The sequence below is a fragment of the Mytilus trossulus genome, chromosome 4 (assembly GCF_036588685.1).
Source record: "Mytilus trossulus isolate FHL-02 chromosome 4, PNRI_Mtr1.1.1.hap1, whole genome shotgun sequence".
In the NCBI taxonomy this organism is placed as follows: Eukaryota; Metazoa; Mollusca; class Bivalvia; order Mytilida; family Mytilidae; genus Mytilus; species Mytilus trossulus.
Window position 1 is genome coordinate 15,637,901 of NC_086376.1, and position 25,263 is coordinate 15,663,163.

The 25,263-nt window shown below is 30.9% G+C and overlaps 1 protein-coding gene across 1 annotated transcript; it reads left to right on the forward strand.

The window, feature by feature from the left end:
- Positions 1–449: 449 nt before the first annotated feature.
- LOC134714759 (coiled-coil domain-containing protein 125-like) lies at positions 450–21,968 on the forward strand. The gene is made up of 11 exons (XM_063576286.1): positions 450–816; positions 7,515–7,573; positions 8,216–8,302; positions 8,922–8,993; positions 10,995–11,080; positions 11,548–11,630; positions 11,969–12,087; positions 12,837–12,944; positions 13,412–13,601; positions 13,945–14,060; positions 14,505–21,968. The coding sequence occupies exons 1-11, from the start codon at positions 489–491 to the stop codon at positions 14,619–14,621; spliced, it is 1,365 nt and encodes a 454-aa protein (XP_063432356.1). The 5' UTR covers positions 450–488; the 3' UTR covers positions 14,622–21,968.
- Positions 21,969–25,263: the final 3,295 nt, after the last annotated feature.

Sequence of the window (25,263 nt, forward strand, 5' to 3'; positions counted from 1 at the left end):
GTCGCTGGCTCTCTGTAAGAGAGAGCCAATCGGCGACGATAAGATTGTGAGTATGCGCAAATGAAAGAAAACAATTTCCGGCCGCTAAATATAAACAAACAACATGGATGTCAGTAATGCTTTGAAAACAATAGAGATGAAATATGCCTTTAAATTTAAAGAAAAACAGATGGAGTCGATAAAATACATCATGGATAATGTAGCCATCGTAGATCAGCGGAATATAACGACTGAATTATTCGGGTTAGTTTATACCTAGAATATATTCATCCGCCAATTTTTAAGGAAGGCAAGCATTCTAATTTCAACAATCTTTAATTTTCTTAAGCAGGGCATTTGCATGAAATTTGTTAATTAAAGTTATTTTATAGAATTCAAAGCCAAGAAGAGACCTAACATATAATACTTTTTTGGCGAACATAAGTTTACTTAATGAGTTCCAAGGCACTTCCGGTTTACACGCAAACATGAGAAATGGATTTTAAATTATGTCTGTTTTAAGTGACGATGACAGTGATTTTAAAGAAAACGGGGACTTGGGACTAGGCTTAGGTTTAAAACCAGGAGGTCTTCGGTTGAATTTTAATGATAATAATAACTGTCAGGGGATCCCATCGAAAAAATCAACACAATTATACACTCCAATTGCTCAAAATAAATATCGCACCTTACCCTTTCTGAAAGCGAAAAAAATAGATATCAAAATCAAACAAACTGGAACTGCAGAAGAAACTCCAGTGAAGCATCATACACAGCAATGTGAACTTGAAAATCAAAGTGAAGGTTGCTGCAGTCGTGTGATGAACAAATCCCCAGGTACATGATAAAATCATAAATTATTTATGATGGTTTAAACACTTATAACGTGTGCTTATGTTTTATTGAATATGAATAGAATAGAATATCTTTTATTTCCATAAGAGGTACCCTCAAGGGGCATAGTGCATATACATTCATGCCAATATATAGTACTTCTGTGCATGTCTCACCTAGTTTCGAGTGATTTAAACGACCCAGAGAAAATACCAAATTTTACTATCCAGAGAAAATACCAAATTTTACTATCCATACTAAGAAACCTTAGTATGGATAGTAAAATGTTTCTTAGTATGGATAGTAAAATTTGGTATTTTCTCTGGGTCGTTTAAATCACTCGAAACTAGGTGAGACATGCACAGAAGTGATAGATATGTATTATAAATATAGAAAATTGAAAATTTTAATAAAAAAAAACAAAAAACAAAAAAAACTGTATCATAGACCCAAGCGCCTGTGGTTTAAACTTGCTTTGTAATGATTGACATTTGTGTGCGTTAAGATTGAGGCTCTAGAAGGTCCTTTTACAATTGATTAACCGGATTCTAAATTTTATTCCTTTTCTGAATAAACGAACATCAGCCTTTTATTTATACGTTTCTCAGTCAACAGAGGACATAAACCTGGACATTATTTATACTTCCATAGTCAACACTATACATTAATGGTAGAAGAAAACAGGATGCATGTCGTTCAGTTTCTGATGGGCGTTGGTAGAGATCCTCTGTGAAAATGTGTCGATCGTAAAAATCCGATCCACCTTTTTTTTTTTACATATTTCTTTCTTGTACGATATCATTTCATTTTAATATGCTATAGTATAAATTGTTGAAATACTTTTTATATTTCGCCGAGGACTTTTAAAGAGCAGTAAAATACGGATTGCGCCAATCCAATTTTATTTTAAATAATATCAATAACAGATCATAACAGATAAAAAAACACATGATTTTATTTCTTCATATAATTAAATAAGGTTGTGATTATTGTGTTGTTTCTGGGCGGGGAATTATCTCAGTATTTATGAATATAGGGCTGCCACATTGCATACAAAACTATTTGTCTCTTTACAGTTTCTTTTTTAAATTTAAATATTTCATGTCGGTAATCTACCGAGGTAGTGAAACATAATATTTTACATTTTAAAATAAATTGAAAGTAACAGAGTTCACTTGTTGGTCCTATAAATTAACTCTAGGGTTCGATTTAGATTGGACAAATTACCGTAAAAACATCATTTTGTTTTAAGCCAGTTGATATTAATTATATAATATTGGACTATTAATAAACCGGATATTGCTCACTGAGTAGGTCATAAAAGGTTCTTATTGTGGTAAAATCATCTTTGTTGAAACTTTGTTGAAAAAACAAAAATTATGAACTGATCGGACTATAATGAAAATACTAAATAAGTGTTTTATTCGTATTTTTATACGTTTTTACGTTTTATTTCATATGACAATGACATGGACATATACATACAAGAATAATTATATTATTTTAAATAAAAATGTCACACTTTTATCTGACAATGAATGGACATTTAAATAACGTATTTTAAAGCACACAGGTGCAATCAAGATCGATTAAATGTACAAAGGTAATAAATCTGGCTAATCCGATTATGTTGTTACGCGTCATTAATTTTCAGTTCATTCGATGGGCAATAAACCAATTAACAGCCACGCGGTGTTGGGAGAGAATCTTTGGAGGAAATTGGGAGTAGAATCCGTGATTCGCGGTGTCACACCGCTACACTCGGAAATCGGTGATAAAAGTTCGCGATTACAAACTCTCTGGGCGTACTGTAGTTATTGTTTCACTATTGCATTCAGTGGATTTATCATGTTTGTTAGTATTTTTTAGGTTATATTAATAAAGGATACACAAATTGGTGATAAATAAAAAAGAATAAAAGATTTATTTAAAAATTAAAGTTGGTTATATGTATAAACGACTTTAAATAAATCTTTAATAAAATTGAGAATGGAAATGGGGAATGTGTCAAAGAGACAACAACCCGACCGAATAAAAAAAAACAGCAGAAGGTCACCAACAGGTCTTCAATGTAGCGAGAAATTCCCGCACCCGGAGGCGTCCTTCAGCTGGCCTCTAAACAAATATATACTAGTTCAGTGATAATGAACGCCATACTAATTTCCAAATTGTACACAAGAAACTAATATAAAAATAATACAAGACTAACAAAGGCCAGACTTGGGACAGGCGCAAAAATGCGGCGGGGTTAAACATGTTTGTGAGATCTCAACCCTCCCCCTATACCTCTAACCAATGTAGAAAAATAAACGCATAACAATACGCACATTAAAATTCAGTTCTTAATGCTTTTTATTAATACAATATCATTGTCTATGATGATCATGATGATTAACAAAAATTCCATAAAAAATCTAATTCAACATGTTTAAAAGATGTCGCTTGTCACTATGTTATTTAAAGTTTGTCAGGTGGGTCTCATTGGAACCCTCATTTAGGTCTAAGCGTGATGCAGGATTGCCGATTTTTTTGTAAGCGTACCACGTGAAAGTCAAATTATTGTGGCGTGAAAACTGGAAATGAGGTCTTGTGGGACCTAGGAAATGACAAAAAAATGAGAATTGCTTACGTACTTAGTGTAAGCGGGATACAGGAATCTGACAAAACAGTAAGCAGGATCCGGGATCAGCACCCCCCAATGAGACTCCCTGTCAGGACCATGTTATATAGATCCAAAATGGAATAAATCAGAAAACAATTGTATATTTTGATAGTGTTAGATTAATGAGTAAGTTAGAAAAACAAACACTGCTGAGGCCTAAATTAAAATTTTGTTTGTTTGCCCTTTTCCGACCCTATGTTTTGAAACAGGGTAGGTAGGTAGGTAAAATATTTTATTTTTTCCCCCAATAAAATAACTTGGCTCGGTATATTATTTGTCATGGGTAGGCAGGTAGGTATTATATTTTATTGTATAGATATAAAATCTGCATTAATGTCATTTTGGTCCGTTTTGTTTTTGCATATAAGTCTTCTGGGACTATTAGTTTGGAAAAAAAAATATCACTTGGAATGTGAAGCTAATTCATATGCACTACTATTTTGTTTTCAAATATAAAAATATAGACCTGTGCCACATATCTTCAACGTTTATATGCCTGGAACTTTGAAGAGTTTGAACTTGCACTCATATTCTGTACTACGTACCTTGTACGCTAACCTAAAGGTTTTCTGTAAAAGATAACTTTGTACTGGTAAGATAAGTCCGGGAAGTCATACATTACTAGTAGAAAAAGTCCGTAGAGTGAAAAAAATTTCGTGCGTGCCTAAAAGTTGGTTTCCAAGAGAAATGCTACAAGACTTAAAACTCACGTATTTTACAGCACATTTATAAATGATCTGTATGGAAAACTAGGCTATTTTACTGCCAGATATTCTCCACTTTACAGGGTTTTGTCACTTTTGGTTCGTGTCAGATATAAATAATATATCGGCATCGTTAACATAATCATCCTGATCTGCTGATCACAAAAGGCAATCCCAACAAAGAACACAACGTTCGTTTACAAATTAGTTTGTACACACGTTGATAATTCTGTATCAAACGAACTTTTTTGTAAATGAACCCTGCTCTTAAAGTATAAAGGTACAAAAATGTACAGAGTAACGTATGTCATATCATGATTTCAGGAAGCGTTCGACATCGATTTCAAACAAATGCATTGAAACTTTAAATGCAAGTGTTCATGTCAAACGCTCAGCCTCAGGTGATACCAAACGGACCGGACCTTATACGTTAAAGATAAAACCCGAGGACTCCGGTAAAAATTTTTTGAGCGGGAAATACAAATATAAGATGTTTGGTCGGAACGAAATAATAGAATAAAATAAAATCTTGCTGGTAAATACAAATAAAAGATTTTCAGGCGGAACAAATTTATAGGGTCGGTCAGTAAAGGACAAACAAACAATATTTTAGTTTAAGCCTGATCACCAGCTGACCATGCATACATTTTCAAACAAATATTCCATCAGCTGTTGTTTACTTTCTTTTGCATTTAATTTTTATCAATGAATAGCAAAATATGGACATTGCAATTAATTATCAATTTGAAGGTGAGGTTACATGTATATTTGGAAATGTTATATATATGAGATTCTGTTTAGATGGTGTACATGTATGTCATCATTATAACATGAAAAAAATTGATAAATGTTTCTGTAGATAATTGAGATACTTAGATATGCAGTCAGAGCTCAGACATAAACAAGTCGATTTTTGTTTTCTACTTCAAGAAGTCAAAACAAGTATTTATCATAAAAATGTGTTTTCAATTTTAGACTTATCTAAGTCAGAAAATGACAGACTTGTTTAGGTCTATTTATGTTGATGAGAAAACTTAATTTCACTTGATGGTCAAACTTCACCACCTATGACAGCAAAAACCTGTCTGAGAGTTCACAAGGACGTGAGCTATCTACATGTATATTTAATTGTCTAATTCAACATCCTTACTAAACACAGATGTTTTACCTCATTAAATGTGGTTCCAGGTAGTTGCATTGTAAGGTTAATTAACATTATCTCCGATTTTTTAGACTCTCATTCACATTTTTCTTTAGAAGACAATGCATTGTCTTTCAATGTTGTCATTTTTTTATTTAGATGCATGACCTCCTTATGAATATGCGTGGGTCTTGAAGTTAACCAATTTTGATCACTTATCGACTTGTAGAAGTCAATATTTGCAACTTTTTGATTCTGGTCAATTATTTCTTGCTTAACAATATTTGACTTATTAAAGTTGTATTTTGTCTTGCATTAAAGGGAGACAACTCCTAAAACTTACAAATTTAGACCTCTATGAGTCAAAAGCTGATTCAGACTTATTTATGTCTGAGCTCTGACTGATATGTAATATCTTATTGCTGATGAGTTTTATATATAAAACACTATGAATAGAATATTTAATTTGCAAAAGAATAAATTGACTCCATCTAAAATTGTTTGAGACATATCATTCAGATTTACTAAGGTGCTTTTCTCCATACTACTGATGACCATCTTCTGACCATCACTTGCTACGGCACAACATCTGACAAAGTTTAATTGTTTCCATAATTTCATTTTTGTCCACATCCACCAGTATTGTTTTATTTTCTATTTGTAATGTGACAGCCACTGTATTATTTCTGTCAAAGCAAACATCAAACGAGGAACCTTTGAATGTTGCTACTGTTCTAAGTAAAATCCCATCATTGCTGAAAAGCAGCAGGCAACTGTCTTTGTAATCGCAATCAAGAATTAGATATTTTCCATCAGGTAGTATTCTACAGGCAGATATATCTATAGACTTTTTTTTTGGCATTGCCAGGGTTCCAAATTTCAAAGGTCTTATTTGTTCAATTCTAGGAATATTTGACACCACACACTGTGCTTGGTCTGCTCTGCTGGTGTTTGTATCTAATGAAGCCATTTGCTGTCTTAAACTTCTGAAATTTGATATAATAATATGATACATTGTAGGTAACATTTGATAATTAATATATGAACATTGAAAAGTCATGGTTTGATAATTGGAACGATTTGTATGAATTTGATGATAACTTTTGTAATATAAAGACTAACTGTTAAAACATGTTTCTAAAAAGAAATTGAAATGTAAAGTACAAAATGTAGTTGATAAAAAACTACTTTAAATGTAATTTATTTGAAATCATGCTCATAATTAACCTGAGTTATAATATATTATACTTGAGCATGCATTTTATCCATCAAATTTATTTAAAAGAAAAAGAAAAATTTGGAGAAGGGATGCAATGTCACATTAATATGATTAATAAGTTGATCATTCATTTAGACCTTACGAGTTATAACCTGACTGTGTGTTACACTGTTACTTCTTTCCTTGCAGTTGGTCAAGTTTGAGCTCACCTTCCCTACAGGCCAATTGAGATATTTTGATCATTTGGTGTCCCTTGTTGTATTCCTATTGTCTGTTAACTTTTGTGAAAACCTTTTTCTCTGACACTATACCTCTATAGAAGAATTGGAATCAGACTTGGTCACAATCATTCTCTGTGTATCTTGTTTAGTAAAAGAAGGAGTTATTGGCAATAAGTCAATTAATGACTAATTGTGCTTTATTATGCAGAAGTCTTTTTCCTTTCTTTATCCTGATGTGAACTTTGCTCATCATTTAAGTTTATGTATGAATTTGATTAATTACAAATAAGCAATTGGATACAAATTTCAACTGAATACAAAATAAAGGTTTGTTATGTACAACAATGTACAGTAGTGCATGTATAACATGCATAAGCAGGTGCACAGTGTAATGAAAATATGTAGTACATGTACAATGTACCTTGATGCTTTCGAATCGGTATAAAGATTGGAAAAATCAAACAACCTATTATCTGGCATCAAAGCATAAAAGTATTGATATTCATATAATTTTTTTCTTAAATCAGTTAATGAAACTTTGGCATTTAATTCTTAATATAAACTTCATGGGTTGTTGAACCTACAATGTATAATGTGTTCTGAAAAGAGAGAGTTTGAAATGCATACGTAAGAGGTTTGATAGAATCCCTGTGAATATCCTGATATTACAAAACAGATAATTGATGCTGATGTGTTATGCTCTGCCTACCATTGGAGGAATTCATTAAATTATTTTAATATTTTCTATTTTCAGATTTGTTGAAAAAGATTGGAAAAGAAGAAATAGAAAGAAAACTGAAAACCGCTGAAGAAGTAAGTTATTGAGGCATTTTCATAATAATAATTAGAATAACAGACCACTCAAATAACCAAAATGTGACCACACTGACCACAAACACCTGACTCAATAAAAATATATGTTAAAGAAAATAGTGAAAATACATTGTGGTCTAGTGGTAGTGTGTTTGCTTGAGGGCGGGAGATTGTGGGTTCCAACCCTGACCTGGTCAAACCAAAGACTTTAAAATTAGTATTTGCTTCTTCTCTGCTAGCCTACACTAAAGCGTAACAGCAAATTCTGGTTGGGAGCCATAATTATGTGCACAGGTTAAGAGGCAAATCTTTATGCAGACTGTTACCTTGTGAATTAGGGCATTTAAAAAAATGCTCAGCAAGTCGGTCTTGTACAAAGTAGGTTTAATATTCATATTTTATTAACGTGTTTTCATCTTGAATAAGCATATTAATTTGAGCTGGAATTTTTAAAAGCTTCAATCCATCATCTGTATTGCCAAACCAACTAGTTAATGTTAAACTTGAGAAAAATTCTATTTCATATCATTAAAATGATATGCTTTTCATGCTTGAATTTTTGCTGGAAGAAGTCTGAAGATAATTTTATCAATGGTATAAAAATGATGGCTAGCAGCACAATTTTTTATATTGTATTTTTAGGAAGTTGAAGAACTTAAATGTGAAATAGAAGTTTATCAGAAAAGACTGGATGCCAAATATAAAGCAATAGCAATATTAAGAGAGCAGGTATATTCTTTACAAAAGCTGATAAAGGATAAGGTTACAAACGTGGGTTGTATAACAACACTTTTAAATAAAGTTCTAATAGGTTTAATGATCTGCAATCCTTTTCACTTTCATAAAGATCTTATTAGACAAATTTTATCTAAGGGATGGACAATGTACAACTTAGGTCAAATTTTAAGATGCAGTATGTTTAGGGTAGAGAATCTTTATAGTTTAAAAAAAATCCTTTTAGTTGTATTTAAAGAGAAATACTGTAGACCAACTTATTTTCATGGATATTTTTTTCATGTTTAACATTTCTAGTCAACTTCCCTGCTATTAAATTTTGTGATTTTCTTATTCACATGACGTAATTTATTAAGAAAAGATCCAAATTTTACATATTCATGATGAGTTATATTTGCGTTATTTGTCTACTCCCAAAAGTTGCGAAAAATAAATCCATTGGAAGCATAAATTGGTTTACAGTAATCTTTTTGATTTAATTTTGAAAAAGTTTCTTTTTTTACAGAGTTCACATTTATTTGTTCTTTTAAAATGACAAACTTTATCTGATTTAACCCAATGACAGAACTTAGACTTGAATAGTATTTTGATCATACTTAAATTTTATTTTTAGTCTAAAAAGCTACAAGACTTTAGGGAAGTACAGAAGAAGAAAACTTACAAATATAATTATTCATTGGAACAGGTAAATTGTTTAAAATTATTACAATAATATTTATGTTTATAAAAATAGAAGTCTTTCTTTTGTTCAATACAGAGCTAAACGAAAAATATCAATGTCTTCATTACAGTTTTAAATTATATAATAAAACCACAGTGAAGAAAATAGACAAAGGCATTGTTAGCATTTGATTTTTTATACGACCGCAAAATTTGAAAAAAATTTCGTCGTATATTGCTATCATGTTGGCGTCGTCGTCGTCTGAATACTTTTAGTTTTCGCACTCTAACTTTAGTAAAAGTGAATAGAAATCTATGTAATTTCAACACAAGGTTTATGACCACAAAAGGAAGGTTGGTATTGATTTTGGGAGTTTTGGTCCCAACATTTTAGGAATTAGGGGCCAAAAAGGGTCCAAATAAGCATTTTCTTGGTTTTCGCACTATAACTTTAGTTTAAGTTAATAGAAATCTATGAAATTTTGACACAAGGTTTAAGTCCACAAAAGAAAGGTTGGGATTGATTTTGGGAGTTTTGGTTTCAACAGTTTAGGAATCAGGGGCCAAAAAAGGGCCCAAATAAGCATTTTTCTTGGTTTTCGCACCATAACGTTAGTATAAGTAAATAGAAATCTATGAAATTTAAACACAAGGTTTATGACCATAAAAGGAAGGTTGGTATTGATTTTGGGAGTTTTGGTCCCAACAGAATAAGGGGCCCAAAGGGTCCAAAATTAAACTTTGTTTGATTTCATCAAAATTGAATAAGTGGGGTTCTTTGATATGCCGAATCTAACTGTGTATGTAGATTCTTAACTTTTGGTCCCGTTTTCAAATTGGTCTACATTAAGGTCCAAAGGGTCCAAAATTAAACTTAGTTTGATTTTGACAAAAAATGAATCGGTAGGTTCTTTGATATGCTGAATCTAAAAATGTACTTAGATTCTTTATTATTGGCCCAGTTTTTAAGTTGGTCCAAATTGGGGTCCAAAATTAAACTTTGTTTGATTTCATCAAAAATTGAATAAATGGGATTCTTTGATATGCAAAATCTTACTGTGTATGTAGATTCTTCATTTTTGGTCCTGTTTTCAAATAGGTCTACATTAAAGTCCAAAGGGTCCAAAATTAAACTTAGTTTGATTTTAACAAAAATTGAAATCTTGGGGTTCTTTGATATGCTGAATCCAAACATGTACTTAGATTTTTGATTATGGGCCCAGTTTTCAAGTTGGTCCAAATCAGGATCTAAAATTATTATATTAAGTATTGTGCAATAGCAAGTCTTTTCAATTGCACAGTATTGCGCAATGGCAAGAAATATCTAATTGCACAATATTGTGAAATAGACAATTTTTTTTTAATTGGAGTTATCTTTCTTTGTCCAGAATAGTAAGCAAGAAATATCTAATTGCACAATATTGTGCAATAGCAAGATTTTTTTTTAATTGGAGTTATCTTTCTTTGTCCAGAATCAACTTAAATCTTTGTTATATACAATATACAATGTATATTCACTTTTTACTACCAACTGATAAATTAAAATTATCTTTACCATTCAGTGATAACAAGCAGTTTTTTTACATCTTAATATTTTATGATGTATTTAAATGAGTAGTTATTGTTGCAAACTCCATTAGAAATTTTAATTGAGATTAGTTTTGGAATAAGGGAAAGGGGGATGTGATTAAAAATATTGGGTTCAATTTTTCTCATTTGAAATTTCATAAATAAAAAGAAAATTTCTTCAAACATTTTTTTGAGAGGATTAATATTCAACAGCATAGAGAATTGCTCTAAGAGAAAACAAAAATTTGAAGTTCATTAGAACACATTCATTCTGTGTCAGAAACCTATGCAGTGTCAACTATTTAATCACAATCCAAATTTAGAGCTGAATCCAGCTTGAATATTGTGTCCATACTTGCCCACACCGTTCAGGGTTCAACCTCTGCGGTTGTATAAAGCTACGCCCTGCGGAGCATCTGGTTCAAATAGTTTTTTCAGTGCATCATAATTCTTTTAGGAAGTAAATAAGCTGCACTTTGAGTTGGACCAAAAGGAGGTATCATTAGAGAACAGTCAAGCTATATGGGCTGAAAGATTTGACAAGTAGGTATAAATATGTATTGTACTGCAGCATTATTTCTATTTTATTTATGTATTATAAATACATTGACAATATAGACCTTGCTTAATACAGTTGGTGACACATTAGACTTTGTTTGGCATTAATAATGTATTTCATTGAGAAGATGAGAAGAAAAATGAAGGAAAGGATGCAGGTTCACAGATTATTTCATGGCTAGGACACATGGTCCAGATGATTTGATTAAAAATAATAAAAAATTCTAATTGAAAATTGTTGAAAAATAAAAAAAAAGTGATATTGCAAGTTTCACAGTGTGTCCTATAAACACATATTCTTGTTTTCTGATTTATCATTTTATTATTCAAAATTTTTCTTTCATCGGAGAAATGCCTTTAGAATCTTATTTACAGTGGTTTTGAAAAATGTTTATCTGTTATAAAGCTTTATATGTTATAACTATTATTGTATATAGTTTTTATTAACTCAGTGTGTGTAGAGAGAATTCCTCATTAACATCTGTACTGGAGGAGAAAAACAAGGCTTTACAGAAAGTGACAGCACAGAATAAAGGTAGCAATTTACTATATACACTTTAAAAGGGATTCTTAAAAATGTACAGACAAGATAATAGAGTAACTAATTGCAATCTGACACCAATTGTTTTCTGTTCTCATATGAAATGTTAAGTTTGGATATTAATCTCATAAGGATATAAGAAATCATGGAGCATATTGTCTAAAAAAAGAGTTGAAACTAAAATGTAAAGTTCAAGATTGTTTTGTGGAAATCAAGAATAGGTATTCTTTATCATTTTATGTAAAATCCCAAAACAGGGATTCTGGCTTAAAAAAAAATGGAAAAGGGAAACAAATAGTGATCTCACTGATTGACCTTTGAATTTTTAACAGGTCTAAGCAGAGAGAGAGATGAGTTATTGGCCCTACTAGATGTAAAAGAAAGAGAGCGATACATGAAGACTTGCAGCAGGTCTTCAGATGATCACTATAGCAACTATACTTCAGCAGAGGTAACATATTTATTGGTAGTCTAGCAAGTCATTAGTTGATATACCTAAAATGTACAACAGCTGTTTTCTGCTCTATGGGCCAGTTATTGTCTTTTTGACATATTCTACTTTCCATTCTCAATTTCAACAACGTTAAAAGAAAATGATGGGAAGGAGAAGTTAAGAAAAGATAGATGTTAAAGACATTGTGATGTAAAATATCTTTCTGTTTTAGCCTTTGACTCATAACTAAATATTAATGACAAGATGTTAACATGAGGCTAAAGTTTTTTGCAAGAGGTTTAAGCCCTTACAAAAATATGTAAGACTAATATAACTATTGATATTGGACAAACTGATGAGTATTTTGTGATCCTCATAAGGATTCTTAGTCATATAATTATGTTATTATAAGTTGATTAAAAAAATTTAGGACTTAAGAAATGTTGCCTTATACTTTTCTTTCACTATCCTAAATTAGGTATATTAAAGTTCATCAAAAAGTTAAACTTTTAGAACTTTTAATACTGTACTTTCATAAATTATTGCGTGCATTTATATTTGTCATTTTGTCATTTTAGACTAAAATGCAATTTTGATTTTTGCTAAATTGAGTAAATACTATTTAGTTTATAGAAAAAATTTCATATTGCACATTTAAATTATTGCGATTATAACTCTGTCACATTTGTCACAATAATAAAATCATTGCAACAATTTCTGAATTTAGAGTAACACTTTTATTATCCAAAGGTTTTACTTTTCCTTAGATTGCAGTTTTGGGAGCCTGTAAATGTAGAGTTACTTCCCCTGAACCATGTGGTTGTGCCCATGCAGCAGCTCACTTGAGACAAGAAGTGTCTAGATTAAAATCTCAGGTATGTTAATGTTGAGTTATTTCCCCTGAACCATGTGGTTGTGCCCATGCAGCAGCTCACTTGAATCACGAAATGTCAAGATTAAAATCTCAGGTATTATAATGTTGAGTTACTTCCCCTGAACCATGTGGTTGTGCCCATGCAGCAGCTCACTTGAGACAAGAAGTGTCAAGATTATAATCTCCGGTACAACATCTTAGATCTAAAGTGAAATAAGGAAATACAAAGAAAAGGCTAATATTGTGTATTATCAAGTCAATAGAAAAAAAGACTCTGGTCCCACTAGAGCAACATGGTCAACATTTGCTGCTGCAAAAAATTACTTAGTTGATGTTCTATGGGGCTAAACATGTTCTCTTGTTGAAGAACATATGTATGTTGCACTACAGATGTCTTATGGTTATTGTCATTGTTGGTTTGTTCTTTCATTGAGTTTTTTTTAATTTATATTATCAATACTATAACAGGTAGAATCTCACAAGAAAAGGAAGAAAGAAGTGATGTTAACAGTAGATGCTTACAGACAGGCGTTTGAGGAACAATTACAGAAAAATAAAGTCTTCCTATCTCAGCTAACTTCAATGGCAGTACCAGGGACCAACAAGCTTGAGAGAGCTAAAGCTGTCTTCAGGTTCCTGTTAGAAACATTAAATGATGGCAAGTACTATTATAATGGAAACTTGTTTTGTGAAGTGTTTTCCAATACTTGTCATCAGAATGCTTTTTTTTTGCTTAAGAAATATTGGTAAAGTCAGTTACTTATCTCAGAATATGATATTTGTAAACAGGAATAAAATAACATGTCACCAGCACAACATAAAATATTTGGTATGCTTTAGATAAAATGGAACATGAAGAAGGACCTTCAAAAAGTTCCTGTTCATATTTCATTTTCAAAGATTTCAGTGGGCACACATTTTCTTGGAAGACTAACAATTAAACATATACCGGTAACATTAAACTTTATACTAGTAACACATATTACTTATATTTTCTTCAGACGATCTGATGAGACGTACAGTTTCTAATTCTAAGTTGGGTGTTTGTATGGAGAATGGTGAAGTGGATAACAGACCATTAACAGACAGGGAACTAGTTCTTGTTCTTACACAAATTGTAAGTTGTCTTGTTAAGAATTAATGGCTCATTAGCAAATTAAAAAGGAAACAGAGCACAGAGCAGTGAATCCCTTCAACATTGGGGAAAGGATATTAAGTTGACTTGAGGTTCATTGTAAACTTACATCTTAGTTATTATGATAAAGACAATTTTCTGGTGCAATATCAACCTGTCTTAAGCTTGACAGAAAATCTTGATAAAAAGACCTCTGTGTATATTTGACAAAATTGACATGCAGAACCTATTTAACATTAATTGACTTAAATTTTTAATTGAAAGAAAATTTGTCAGATGTTCTCTCCCATTTTATATGTTGATTTGTGATGATTTCATATCTCTAAAATTTCATACTTTGTTTTAATCAGAATTGTGTGAATATTTACAAATATAAAAAAAGAACTCACAACACAATAAAGCATATATTATGTTATTATTTTACAGCTGCATGAGAGAAATGAAGCATATGCCCACCAGAAAATAGCTTCCCAAGTTCTGGCAGAAAAAGTCAAAAAATTAGAGACACAGCTATCTCAGCAGGATGAAGTCTTTTCTTCCTGACAGTAGCTTGTGTATATCTCAACATTTTAATTGTCATATCAGAGGGGGACAAAGTAATATTACTTACAGACTTCCATATGTCTCATTATTTTCATTTTTTAAAAATGCAATTTTGCCAACAGACTTGTAAATCATATATTCCATCTTCACTACATCATCATACAGCTTGGTTCTCTCTTGGTGGAGACTGGGGAAAATTTGTCAATTTTATATACCAGTCAGATAGGACCATAACCATGATTACAAGCTTGATGCATTGTTATGACACTTATCTGTCTAATGTTGGAGACTATATTGTAGTTAAGATGTCTTCTGGATACTAGTCTCTCAAGTTTCAGGCTAATCAAGAGTTTGAGCAATGGTGTTATTTATTATATAGTTTTGTCTTTGTTATTTATGAGATGTTGTTTATTAAATGATTTGTTTTTGAGGGATTATCTCACTAAATAAAAGATTGATAGGTTAAACTTTTGGAAGATGATTTTGCGAACTCATTGTCAAAAGAAATCTTATGCAAATTTTTATACGACCGCAAATTTTGAAAAAATTTTCGTCGTATATTGCTATCACGTTGGCGTCGTCGTCGTCGTCGTCGTCGTCCGAATACTTTTAGTTTTCGCACTCTAACTTTAGTAAAAGTGAATAGAAATCTATGAAATTTTAACACAAGGTTTATGACTATAAAAGGAAGGCTGGTATTGATTTTGGGAGTTTTGGTCCCAACATTTTAGGAATTAGGGGCCAAAAAGGGCCCAAATAAGCATTTTCTTGGTTTTCGCACTATAACTTTAGTTTAAGTTAATAGAAATCTATGAAATTTTGACACAAGGTTTATAACCACAAAATAAAGGTTGGGATTGATTTTGGGAGTTTTATTTTCAACAGTTTAGGAATTAGGGGCCAAAAAAGGGCCCAAATAAGCATTATTCTTGGTTTTCGCACAATAACTTTAGTTAAAGTAAATAGAAATCAATGAAATTTAAACACAATGTTTATGACCACAAAAGGAAGGTTGGTATTGATTTTGGGAGTTTCGGTCCCAACAGTTAAGGAATTAGGGGCCAAAAAGGGACCCAAATAAGCATTTTTCTTGGTTTTCGCACCATAGCGTTAGTATAAGTAAATAGAAATCTATGAAATTTAAACACAAGGTTTATGACTATAAAAGGAAGGTTGGTATTGATTTGAGTTTTGGTCCCAACAGTTAAGGAAAAAGGGGCCCAAAGGGTCCAAAATTAAACTTTGTTTGATTTCATCAAAATTGAATAATTGGGGTTCTTTAATATGCCGAATCTAACTGTGTATGTAGATTCTTAATTTTTAGTCCCGTTTTCAAATTGGTCTACATTAAGGTCCAAAGGGTCCAAAATTAAACTTAGTTTGATTTTAACAAAAATTGAAACTTTGGGGTTCTTTGATATGCTGAATCTAAAAATGTACTTAGATTTTTGATTATTGGCCCAGTTTTCAAGTTGGCCCAAATCGGGGTCCAAAATTAAACATTGTTTGATTTCATCAAAAATTGAATAATTGGGGTTTTTTGATATGCCAAATCTAACTGTGTATGTAGATTCTTAATTTTTGGTCCTGTTTTAAAATTGGTCTAAATTAAAGTGCAAAGGGTCCAAAATTAAACTAAGTTTGATTTTAACAAAAATTAAATTCTTGGGCCTCTTTGATATGCTGAATCTAAACATGTACTTAAATTTTTGATTATGGGCCCAGTTTTCAAGTTGGTCCAAATCAGGATCTAAAATTATTATATTAAGTATTGTGCAATAGCAAGTCTTTTCAATTGCACAGTATTGTGCAATGGCAAGAAATATCTAATTTCACAATATTGTGAAATAGCAAATTTTTTTTTAATTAAGAGTTATCTTTCTTTGTCCAGTATAGTAAGCAAGAAATATCTGCAAGAATTTTTTTTAATTGGAGTTATCTTTCTTTGTCCAGAATCAACTTAAATCTTTGTTATATACAATAAACAATGTATATTCACTTTTTACTACCAACTGATAAATTTAAATAATCTTTACCATTCAGTGATAACAAGCAGTTTTTTTACATCATGTATTTAAATGAGTAGTAATTGTTGCAAACTCCATTAGAATATTTTAATTGAAATTAGTTTTGGAATAAGGGAAAGGGGGATGTGAATAAAAAATTGGGTTAAATTTTTCTCATTTGAAATTTCATAAATAAAAAGAAAATTTCTTCAAACATTTTTTTGAGAGGATTAATATTCAACAGCATAGTGAATTGCTCTAAGAGAAAACAAAAATTTTAAGTTCATTTGAATACATTCATTCTGTGTCAGAAACCTATGATGTGTCAACTATTTAATCACAATCCAAATTTAGAGCGGAATCCAGCTTGAATGTTGTGTCCATACTTGCCCCAACCGTTCAGGGTTCAACCTCTGCGGTCGTATAAAGCTACGCCCTGCGGAGCATCTGGTTTATATGAGTTAAAATGTTGTGTTCTAGTTTTTTTTATTTATGTAATTTTTTGCTTTTTGATGTTGTTCCTTTTTTTGAGGCAGGGATTGGGGGATGTTATGCTGTGGCACATAGTTGAGTTTTAAATTTATTTAAATCTGTATGATAAATGGCCAGTTTTGGTCATGTAGGGTATATGATGTTTATAATGTGCAATTGATGTAAGAATAACATTTCTGCACAAATAATGACACATATTATACTGTCTCCTTTAGTCACAACCCCATTATAGTCATCTATCGTCAGTCAGCATTAGATATATATATATATATATTTGTCTTTAGATTGTTATATTATTCATGACAAACAATTTTTAGCATTCATTTTGTAATTTAATAACATACCCATTTAACAGTTTTTGGTGTATTTTCTAGGCTTGTAGAAATAACAAGTTTTTACATTCAGAATTTTTCCTTAATAAAAAACAAATGAGCTAGCCAGTGAGTGAGTCATGTAAACTTAAGGGCATACAATACAGTTTTGATCCTGTATTTACAGTTTGATTTAAATTTCCATATAGGCCATATTTTGCCGGATTAAATCAAATATTTAACTCAAAAATATACCTCCATGTGCTACTTTTTGAGTTAAATGAGGTCGAAATTTTGTATATATGCTCAAAATTCAGATTTGTGGCTGTATTTTTCTTTTCGAAAGAAAGACATAACTTTTTTGTTTTAAAAGATAAACACAAATTGTATTTTGTTAAATACACTGTAATTTCTGTATTTTATAAGTATCTTAAAATTTAGGCATGTTTTATTCAGAAATAACTCATATTTATCAAATGGTCATGAATGGAGAAAAAAACGTCATTTTTTGCTGTATATTTATCAAAATTAAAAAAATTGCACTATTTACAGTTTTATAAAGTTTTGTCCACATAATCTTCCTGGAAAAGGAAACAAAATGTCGTTGTAAAAAATAGGGGTCCATGCACTCGTTTCCAAATTAAATCATTTGAATGATTAAATTTAGTTGAAAAATGCGTCTTTTCCCTATATATCACAGTTTGAAGTCGTGAAAATAACATTATTCATTAGTAACGTCATTCCTCCCCTGTAACTGTATCGCATGCCCTTAAGTCAGCATCAGAAAATGTATTATAATGAAAATATTTATCCTTACATTATATTTTCCTTTCTTTAAGTTCTAACTGCAAAAAGAATGTCATCAATGCCCTTCAGTACTCACAGCACTTTGATCAAGCTGCCTGAGTGAGTAAAGAGAAATGATGAAACCTCATATAATTTTCATACTGTTACTTGATTTTACAGTATTTCTGACCGACTAAATGATAATGCTAGAAAGACAGAATTGCCAAAATCAACATGTGACTAGATAACTATAAGTACATTATATTGTAGACTAATCTATAATCAAATATACAAAAAAATTGTTATTGTCATAATGACAGAATATGTGCTAAAAAAAGTAAGTTTTTACAAGACAAAAGGGCATTTATATTTTAATTTATATGAAACAGTAATTGTGTTGTCTTGTTCTAATCAGACTTGTTATGTTCAAAAGATAATTTTTATATGTAAACATTTTTGTAAGGAAAATGGTCATTCATTGATGATTTTTTTTCCATATAACTAAAACTGCTGATTTTTTAAGCAATAATTTGTATACAGATCATTGTATGGCTCCTCTAATTGTCTCATAAATTTATATAAAGAAACAAAAGAAAAGGGTAAAGGGAAAATATGTAACACATTATTTGCCAAGTGAGTTTAAATTGACTTGTTAACACAAGGATAAGATTCAGATATCAAGCTCATGTCCTTTAGTATGTAAAATAATTATTGTGTGGTTCTACTTTAGAGTTAAAATGTGCAATTTCAAAATATGTATGCCTAGGACTGATTTTCTGGTGCAATATTCAGTAAAATTGTTTACCAGCTATAACACATAACAGTCAAAATCTGTTAGACAGAATCTACAAAGTTCTTGATCAAGATGGATGGAAATTGTGTTGGTTATTTGCCAATCTTAAATTAATAACTTTTGTGTTTTAAACATTCTTTTGTTTATATATATACTATATTACATAATTAGCATTATAAGAGTAATTTTGAAGTTAAATGGTCACAAATATAGCTTTATTTTATAGATATATATTATTTATACTTTTAAGTTGTTAAAAGTAAATTTTATTTTATTTACGTATATCTTGCCTTTTCAATTGAATTGAATAATTTATACTTGAAAATCTTGTCTTTAAATGAACTAGGTATAGAAGTTACACTAAATGTGCTGCATAGATTGCATGGTTGCATCTGTTGTGAAGTATGACTTGGATATCAAATTATATAATCTGAAAATGTTGACATATATAGATTTTACCACTTAACAATATTAATCTTCTCTGTTAAGAAACCTTGTGTTTAAAAGTTTAAATATTTAATGCATTAAAATGGCCAGAACCACTTCAAATGCATACAGCATGAGAGAAATGCCTTCACATGTGTACCTCCTTAAAATCATGGAAAAAAATAATTTAGATGGAATAATAGATATTCAAGTCAAATGGATGTTTATTGATGTTATGCCAGCAGTCATTCTGGGGAGGGAGGTCAGCTTTGATGCCTCTCAGGTCATTCTGGGGAGGGAGGTCAGCTTTAATGCCCCTCAGGTCATTTTGGGGAGGGAGGTCAGCTTTGATGCCTCTCAGATCTAGATTCTTTGTATATCATATACAAATTATGAGGGATTGATGAAGTTTAGTCGCATCTGGTGCAAGAAAATTGGTACCGTTAATTTTATTAGTCATTGTGAATTCCGTCAAAGTTTTACTATGTATTTTATATGGATTTTGTGAATTTTTAGCGAACTATGGCTGTAGATCATTCATCATATTTACTTATACATGTAATTGTATCATATATTTTTTGGCATTTGTTATAGTTGCAATTTTTACAGATTTATTTTCATATTTTTTAGAAGAAAATGTGTTGAATTCAGTTCCATTTTCAGAATAGATTGTTTAGTGTAAACAGTAATGAAATTAAAAGAAATCAAAACAATTCATTAGTTTTATTGATGGTCATGTATTGGTTTTGTTATTTGTATAATGTGATGCACTTTGGGTTTATTGTTGTGTTAGTGTTTTGTTATTAGTTTTTGTTTTTTGTCTTCCATTATGTTGTACTTTTTAAATGTATTTTATAGTTTCAAGTTTTGTGTTTTTATTTTAAAATTAAGTTATGATTCTTTGAGGAGTCATATCAGATGATACCTCTTGGTAAAAACAAATTTGGAGATCTTCAGAAAACAAAATCCAATAATCAATGCCTGTCAAAGTTGTCCATTCGTTTGATCTGTTTTATCATTTGATTTTGCCATTTGATGAGGGACTTTCTGTTTTGAATTTTCCTGGGCGTTCAGTATTTTTGTGATTTTACTTTTTATAAAGTTAATATAAAAGACACAGATTATCACATTTGTTAACTCTCAATATTTATTTTAAATCATTCCAATTGTAAATTCCATCAGATGATCCAATGTATATAACATTTGGAACACAGGCTGAAATGTTTCTAATAAGAAAGTAATGGATTAATTATAATGTTTTTCAAAGAAAATAGTTCCTCAGAGTCCATAATGTTTAATGGTTATTTAAAACTTTACTCTCGTTGTCATATAGTTTATACATTAGTGTTATATGTTGAGAGTTGAGAAAGTTTATATGGGGGCTTTGATCCTTTAAATGAAGGAAAAATAATCAGTAAGCAATAAGTTCCTTTATAATTATTAAACATTTTTGAAGCCTCAAAACAGCATCTTTAATGATAAGAGAGTATTAGGTGAGTTAAATGACAAAAATGAAGTCAATTTAGTAGTAAAGGATGTTCAAAGAATTGTTCAACTGATTTTGATGTTATTGGGATGACTTTTTGAGATAAAGTAAGCAAATATCAGGTGGGATGACTTTTTGAGATAAAGTAAGCAAATATCAGGTGGGATGACTTTTTGAGATAAAGTAAGCAAATATCAGGTGGGATGACTTTTTGAGATAAAGTAAGCAAATATCAGGTGGGATGACTTTTTGAGATAAAGTAAGCAAATATCAGGTGGGATGACTTTTTGAGGTAAAGTAAGCAAATATCAGGTGGGATGACTTTTTGAGATAAAGTAAGCAAATATCAGGTGGGATGACTTTTTGAGATAAAGTAAGCAAATATCAGGTGGGATGACTTTTTGAGATAAAGTAAGCAAATATCAGGTGGGATGAATTTTTGAGATAAAGTAAGCAAATATCAGGTGGGATGAATTTTTGAGATAAAGTAAGCAAATATCAGGTGGGATGACTTTTTGAGATAAAGTAAGCAAATATCAGGTGGGATGACTTTTTGAGATAAAGTAAGCAAATATCAGGTAACCTTTAGCTTTGTATTATATATCACATGCATCAGTGAAAATAGTTTTTTGCACCAGCTTTTAATAAGAAACAGAAAACACATTCTCTGTGAATATTTCTTTAGCCAAGGGCTGTTATTTCACAACATGTTTAATTAAAGAATGCAAGATTTTGTGAACTTATCATCATTTCAAGGTCATATAATCCACGCAAATCAAAACTGCAATGTTTTATCAAAGTGCATTGATCCAATGTTTTAAGTGTGAACATATAATAAATATTGAAATCCATTTGATTTTATAGTCAATTTGATCCCCAAATCTTCTCCGATTTGCATCATGTGATTGGTTTGGGGTCCATTTTCATTATAATAAGGTAAATTGATTTTACTGGTGATTGATTGGTTATCATTCTACTTATGTGCAATTATCATTTGATAGTGATATATTTATACTTGATGTTATTATAATAAAATGTTTATTTGAATGTGTTTCTTTTCTTGAGGTATGAGATATGTATTATTTATTATGGTTAAGTTATTACACAGTTAATAATGTGGAAGGTTGATGTACAGCTTTTTGTCGAGCCTTCAACTTTAGTCGAAAAAGCTAGACTAAGCGATCCTACATTCCTTCGGCGGCCGCGGCGTCCACAAATATTCACTCTGTGGTTAAAGTTTTTGAAATTTTAATAACTTTCTTAAACTATACTGGATTTCTACCAAACTTGGACAGAAGCTTGTTTATGATCGTAAGATAGTATCCAGAAGTGAATTTTGTAAAAATAAAATTTCATTTTTTCCGTATTTTACTTATAAATGGACTTAGTTTTTTCTGCGGGGAAACATACCATTCACTCTGTGGTTAAAGTTTTTAGAATTTTAATAACTTTCTTAAACTATCATGGGTTTGTACCAAACTTGGACAGAAGCTTGTTTATGATCATAAGCTAGTATCCAGAAGGAAATTTTGTAAAAAGATAACTCCGTTTTTTTCTGTATTTTACCTTTAAATGACTTAGATTTTCTTCCAGTTAACATTACATACAGTCTGCAGTTAAAGTTTTCAAAACATGTATTAGACTCATTAACTATCCTAGATTTTTACCAAACTTGAACAGAAGCTTCTTACAATCATAAGATAGTATCAAAAGGAATATTTTTATTGATTTTTTTCCTCATTTTTGTTGAGCCTGCGATTTACAGCAAAAGTGGCGAGACACTGGGTTCCGCGGAACCCTTACAAATTTTTATGTGCTTGGGGTTATTATGAACAAATTAAATATAAAAAAGAAGATGTGATATGATTGCCAATGAGACAACTATCCACAAGAGACCAAATGGCACAGAAATTAACAATAGTAGGTTACCCTACAACAATCAGCAAAACTAATACAACATAGCTGTAAAAGGCCATGCAATGACAAATGTAAAACAATTCAAACAAAGAAACGGTCTAATTTATGTTAAAAAAAAATTAACAAAAAAACAAAGATGAAACACATCAACAAACGACAACCACTGAATTACAGGCTCCTGACTTGGGACATACACAATACAGAATTGGGCGGGGTTAAGCATGTTAGCGGGATCCCAACCCTCCCCTAATCTGGGACAGTGGTGTAACAGTACAACATAAGAACAAACTATAAAAACCATTTAAAAAGGGATTAACTCGTCAGATGGATACAAATAAAAGTAAACCAACAAAAACACCGAGTGGATCTGGTCAGGTACTTTTATATCCAAACAGCAAAACAACACTAAGTCTTAGTACTTATCTGAGAGTACTCTCAGTTGCCGACAGTTCAAAGCCACCAAACAACTTATAAAAAAAATTCAGGCATCTAAGACTCAGGTATACTAATATCTATAAACTCATCATATATACCAGGATTGAAAGTTTATATTTGTTAGACGTTCGTTTCATCGTCAAAAGTTTCATCTGCACTGCTAAAATTAAGTGCATTGAGGGCCAAATATTCCTTAAAGTTTTGCCTAAATACAGCTAAATATTCCTGAAGTATAAAAGCCTTAGTATTTCAAAAATTCAAAGATTTGTTAACAGTTAATTTATAATAATAGATATAGGAAGATGTGGTGTGAGTGCCAATGAGACAACTCTCCATCCAAATATCAATTTAAAAAGTAAACCATTATAGGTTAAAGTACGGCCTTCAACACGGAGCCTTGGCTCACACCGAACAACAAGCTATAAAGGGCCCCAAAATTACTAGTGTAAAACCATTTAAACGGGAAAACCAACGGTCTAATCTATATAAACGAAACGAGAAACACGTACATGTATATATTACATAAACAAACGACAACTACTGTACATCAGATTCCTGACTTAGGACAGGTGCAAATATCAATGATAATTCATGTCAACACAAGCGCTGACAGTTTTGAACACTGAAGGGCACCTGCTTTTTACACCAGTTTAGTGTCCTTAGTGTACCGATTTATTTGAGGCATTTGTCATGTTTAAATTCAATGTTAAACAGTTACGAAGTGTAGAAGTTATTTAAAAATGGGATTAAGTAACAAGAACAGTGCCCTTGTTAAATCTCTGTACCTTATTTAAAAAATACAATAATTACTATATTTCTTGCTGATAAGCAGACAAATATGAAAGGAAAATAAAATTGAATGAAATAAATTGAATGCAAAATGTTTTGAATGATGCATGAGTGATTTTAAGCATGAACAGTTTAATCAGATGAAAGAAGAAAGATATTTAGAAAAAGGACAGTGTCATTACTAAAAGGGACAATATTGTTTTTGAAGGGATGACTGTATAGATGTATCAGATTGTAAAATGTGAATTAATTAAAAATGTTTTACACAGCTGTAAACAGAATTCAACAAACTTAGATGTTCACTGTTGTGTACACTCTTCAAATGAAATTAAAACATAAAGTTATCTAATCTCTAACAGAGTGAGTTTGTGTGTGTCTGTCTGTGTGTGTAAAATGTTTTGGCTCGCAAAATAATTACTCTAACTTGTTCTAATTTGGGCGTTCCCGTTAATGATCTGTCTAGACGTGCGGTTCGGACCCATGCAATTTTATTGTGTTATTTTCATTTTGTAATCAAGTTTTTACTTTATCAGGAAAGTGTATATTATCCAGAGGGTTCGGTGTACTTCCTATTATTTGGGTATTCGGGAATGTGCCAAACACATGGGTATTATTTTTTATATAAAAAGATTCTCCTTTTTAATGACATTCTATATTAAATGCATGTACGTGTGATAACTGAACATGATTTGGAGTATCATCTACATATCATTTATTGATAATTAATTTGAAAATCTTACATTTTTTATGGTCAAATATTATATTAAATTAAATCAATTCGTTTGAAAAAAAATTCACAAAATACTGAAATCCGAGGAAAATTCAAAATCAAATGACAAAATCAAAAGCAAACACATCAAAACAAACGGAAAACACATGTCTAGTTCCTGACTTGGTACAGGCATTTTCATATGTAGAAAATAGTGAATCAAACCTGTTCATATGGCTAGCAAACCTCTTAATTACTTGCATGACAGTCACATCAAACAACATATATTGACATCGATGCGTGAACAAAATAAACAGACATGGTACGTACAACAAAGGTGCACAAAAATGCATATAGTAAACACACACAAGCAAAAATGAAAGACAATTAAAAATACAAAAAATTTTAAAGAATAAGTGCTAATATAAACATTGGTTATATCTAAAATATTGTATATAAGTATTGGTCATTTTTTATATATATTTTTTATAA

What these genes read in the sequence shown, in the direction of transcription:
- LOC134714759 (XM_063576286.1), top strand. Translation starts at nt 489, where the DNA reads ATGTCTGTTTTAAGTGACGATGACAGTGATTTTAAAGAAAACGGGGAC. An exon ending in TGGGCTGAAAGATTTGACAA is followed by an intron (nt 11,081 to 11,547) that starts GTAGGTATAAAT and finishes TTATTAACTCAG; the next exon opens with TGTGTGTAGAGAGAATTCCT. An exon ending in TTCTTGTTCTTACACAAATT is followed by an intron (nt 14,061 to 14,504) that starts GTAAGTTGTCTT and finishes ATTATTTTACAG; the next exon opens with CTGCATGAGAGAAATGAAGC.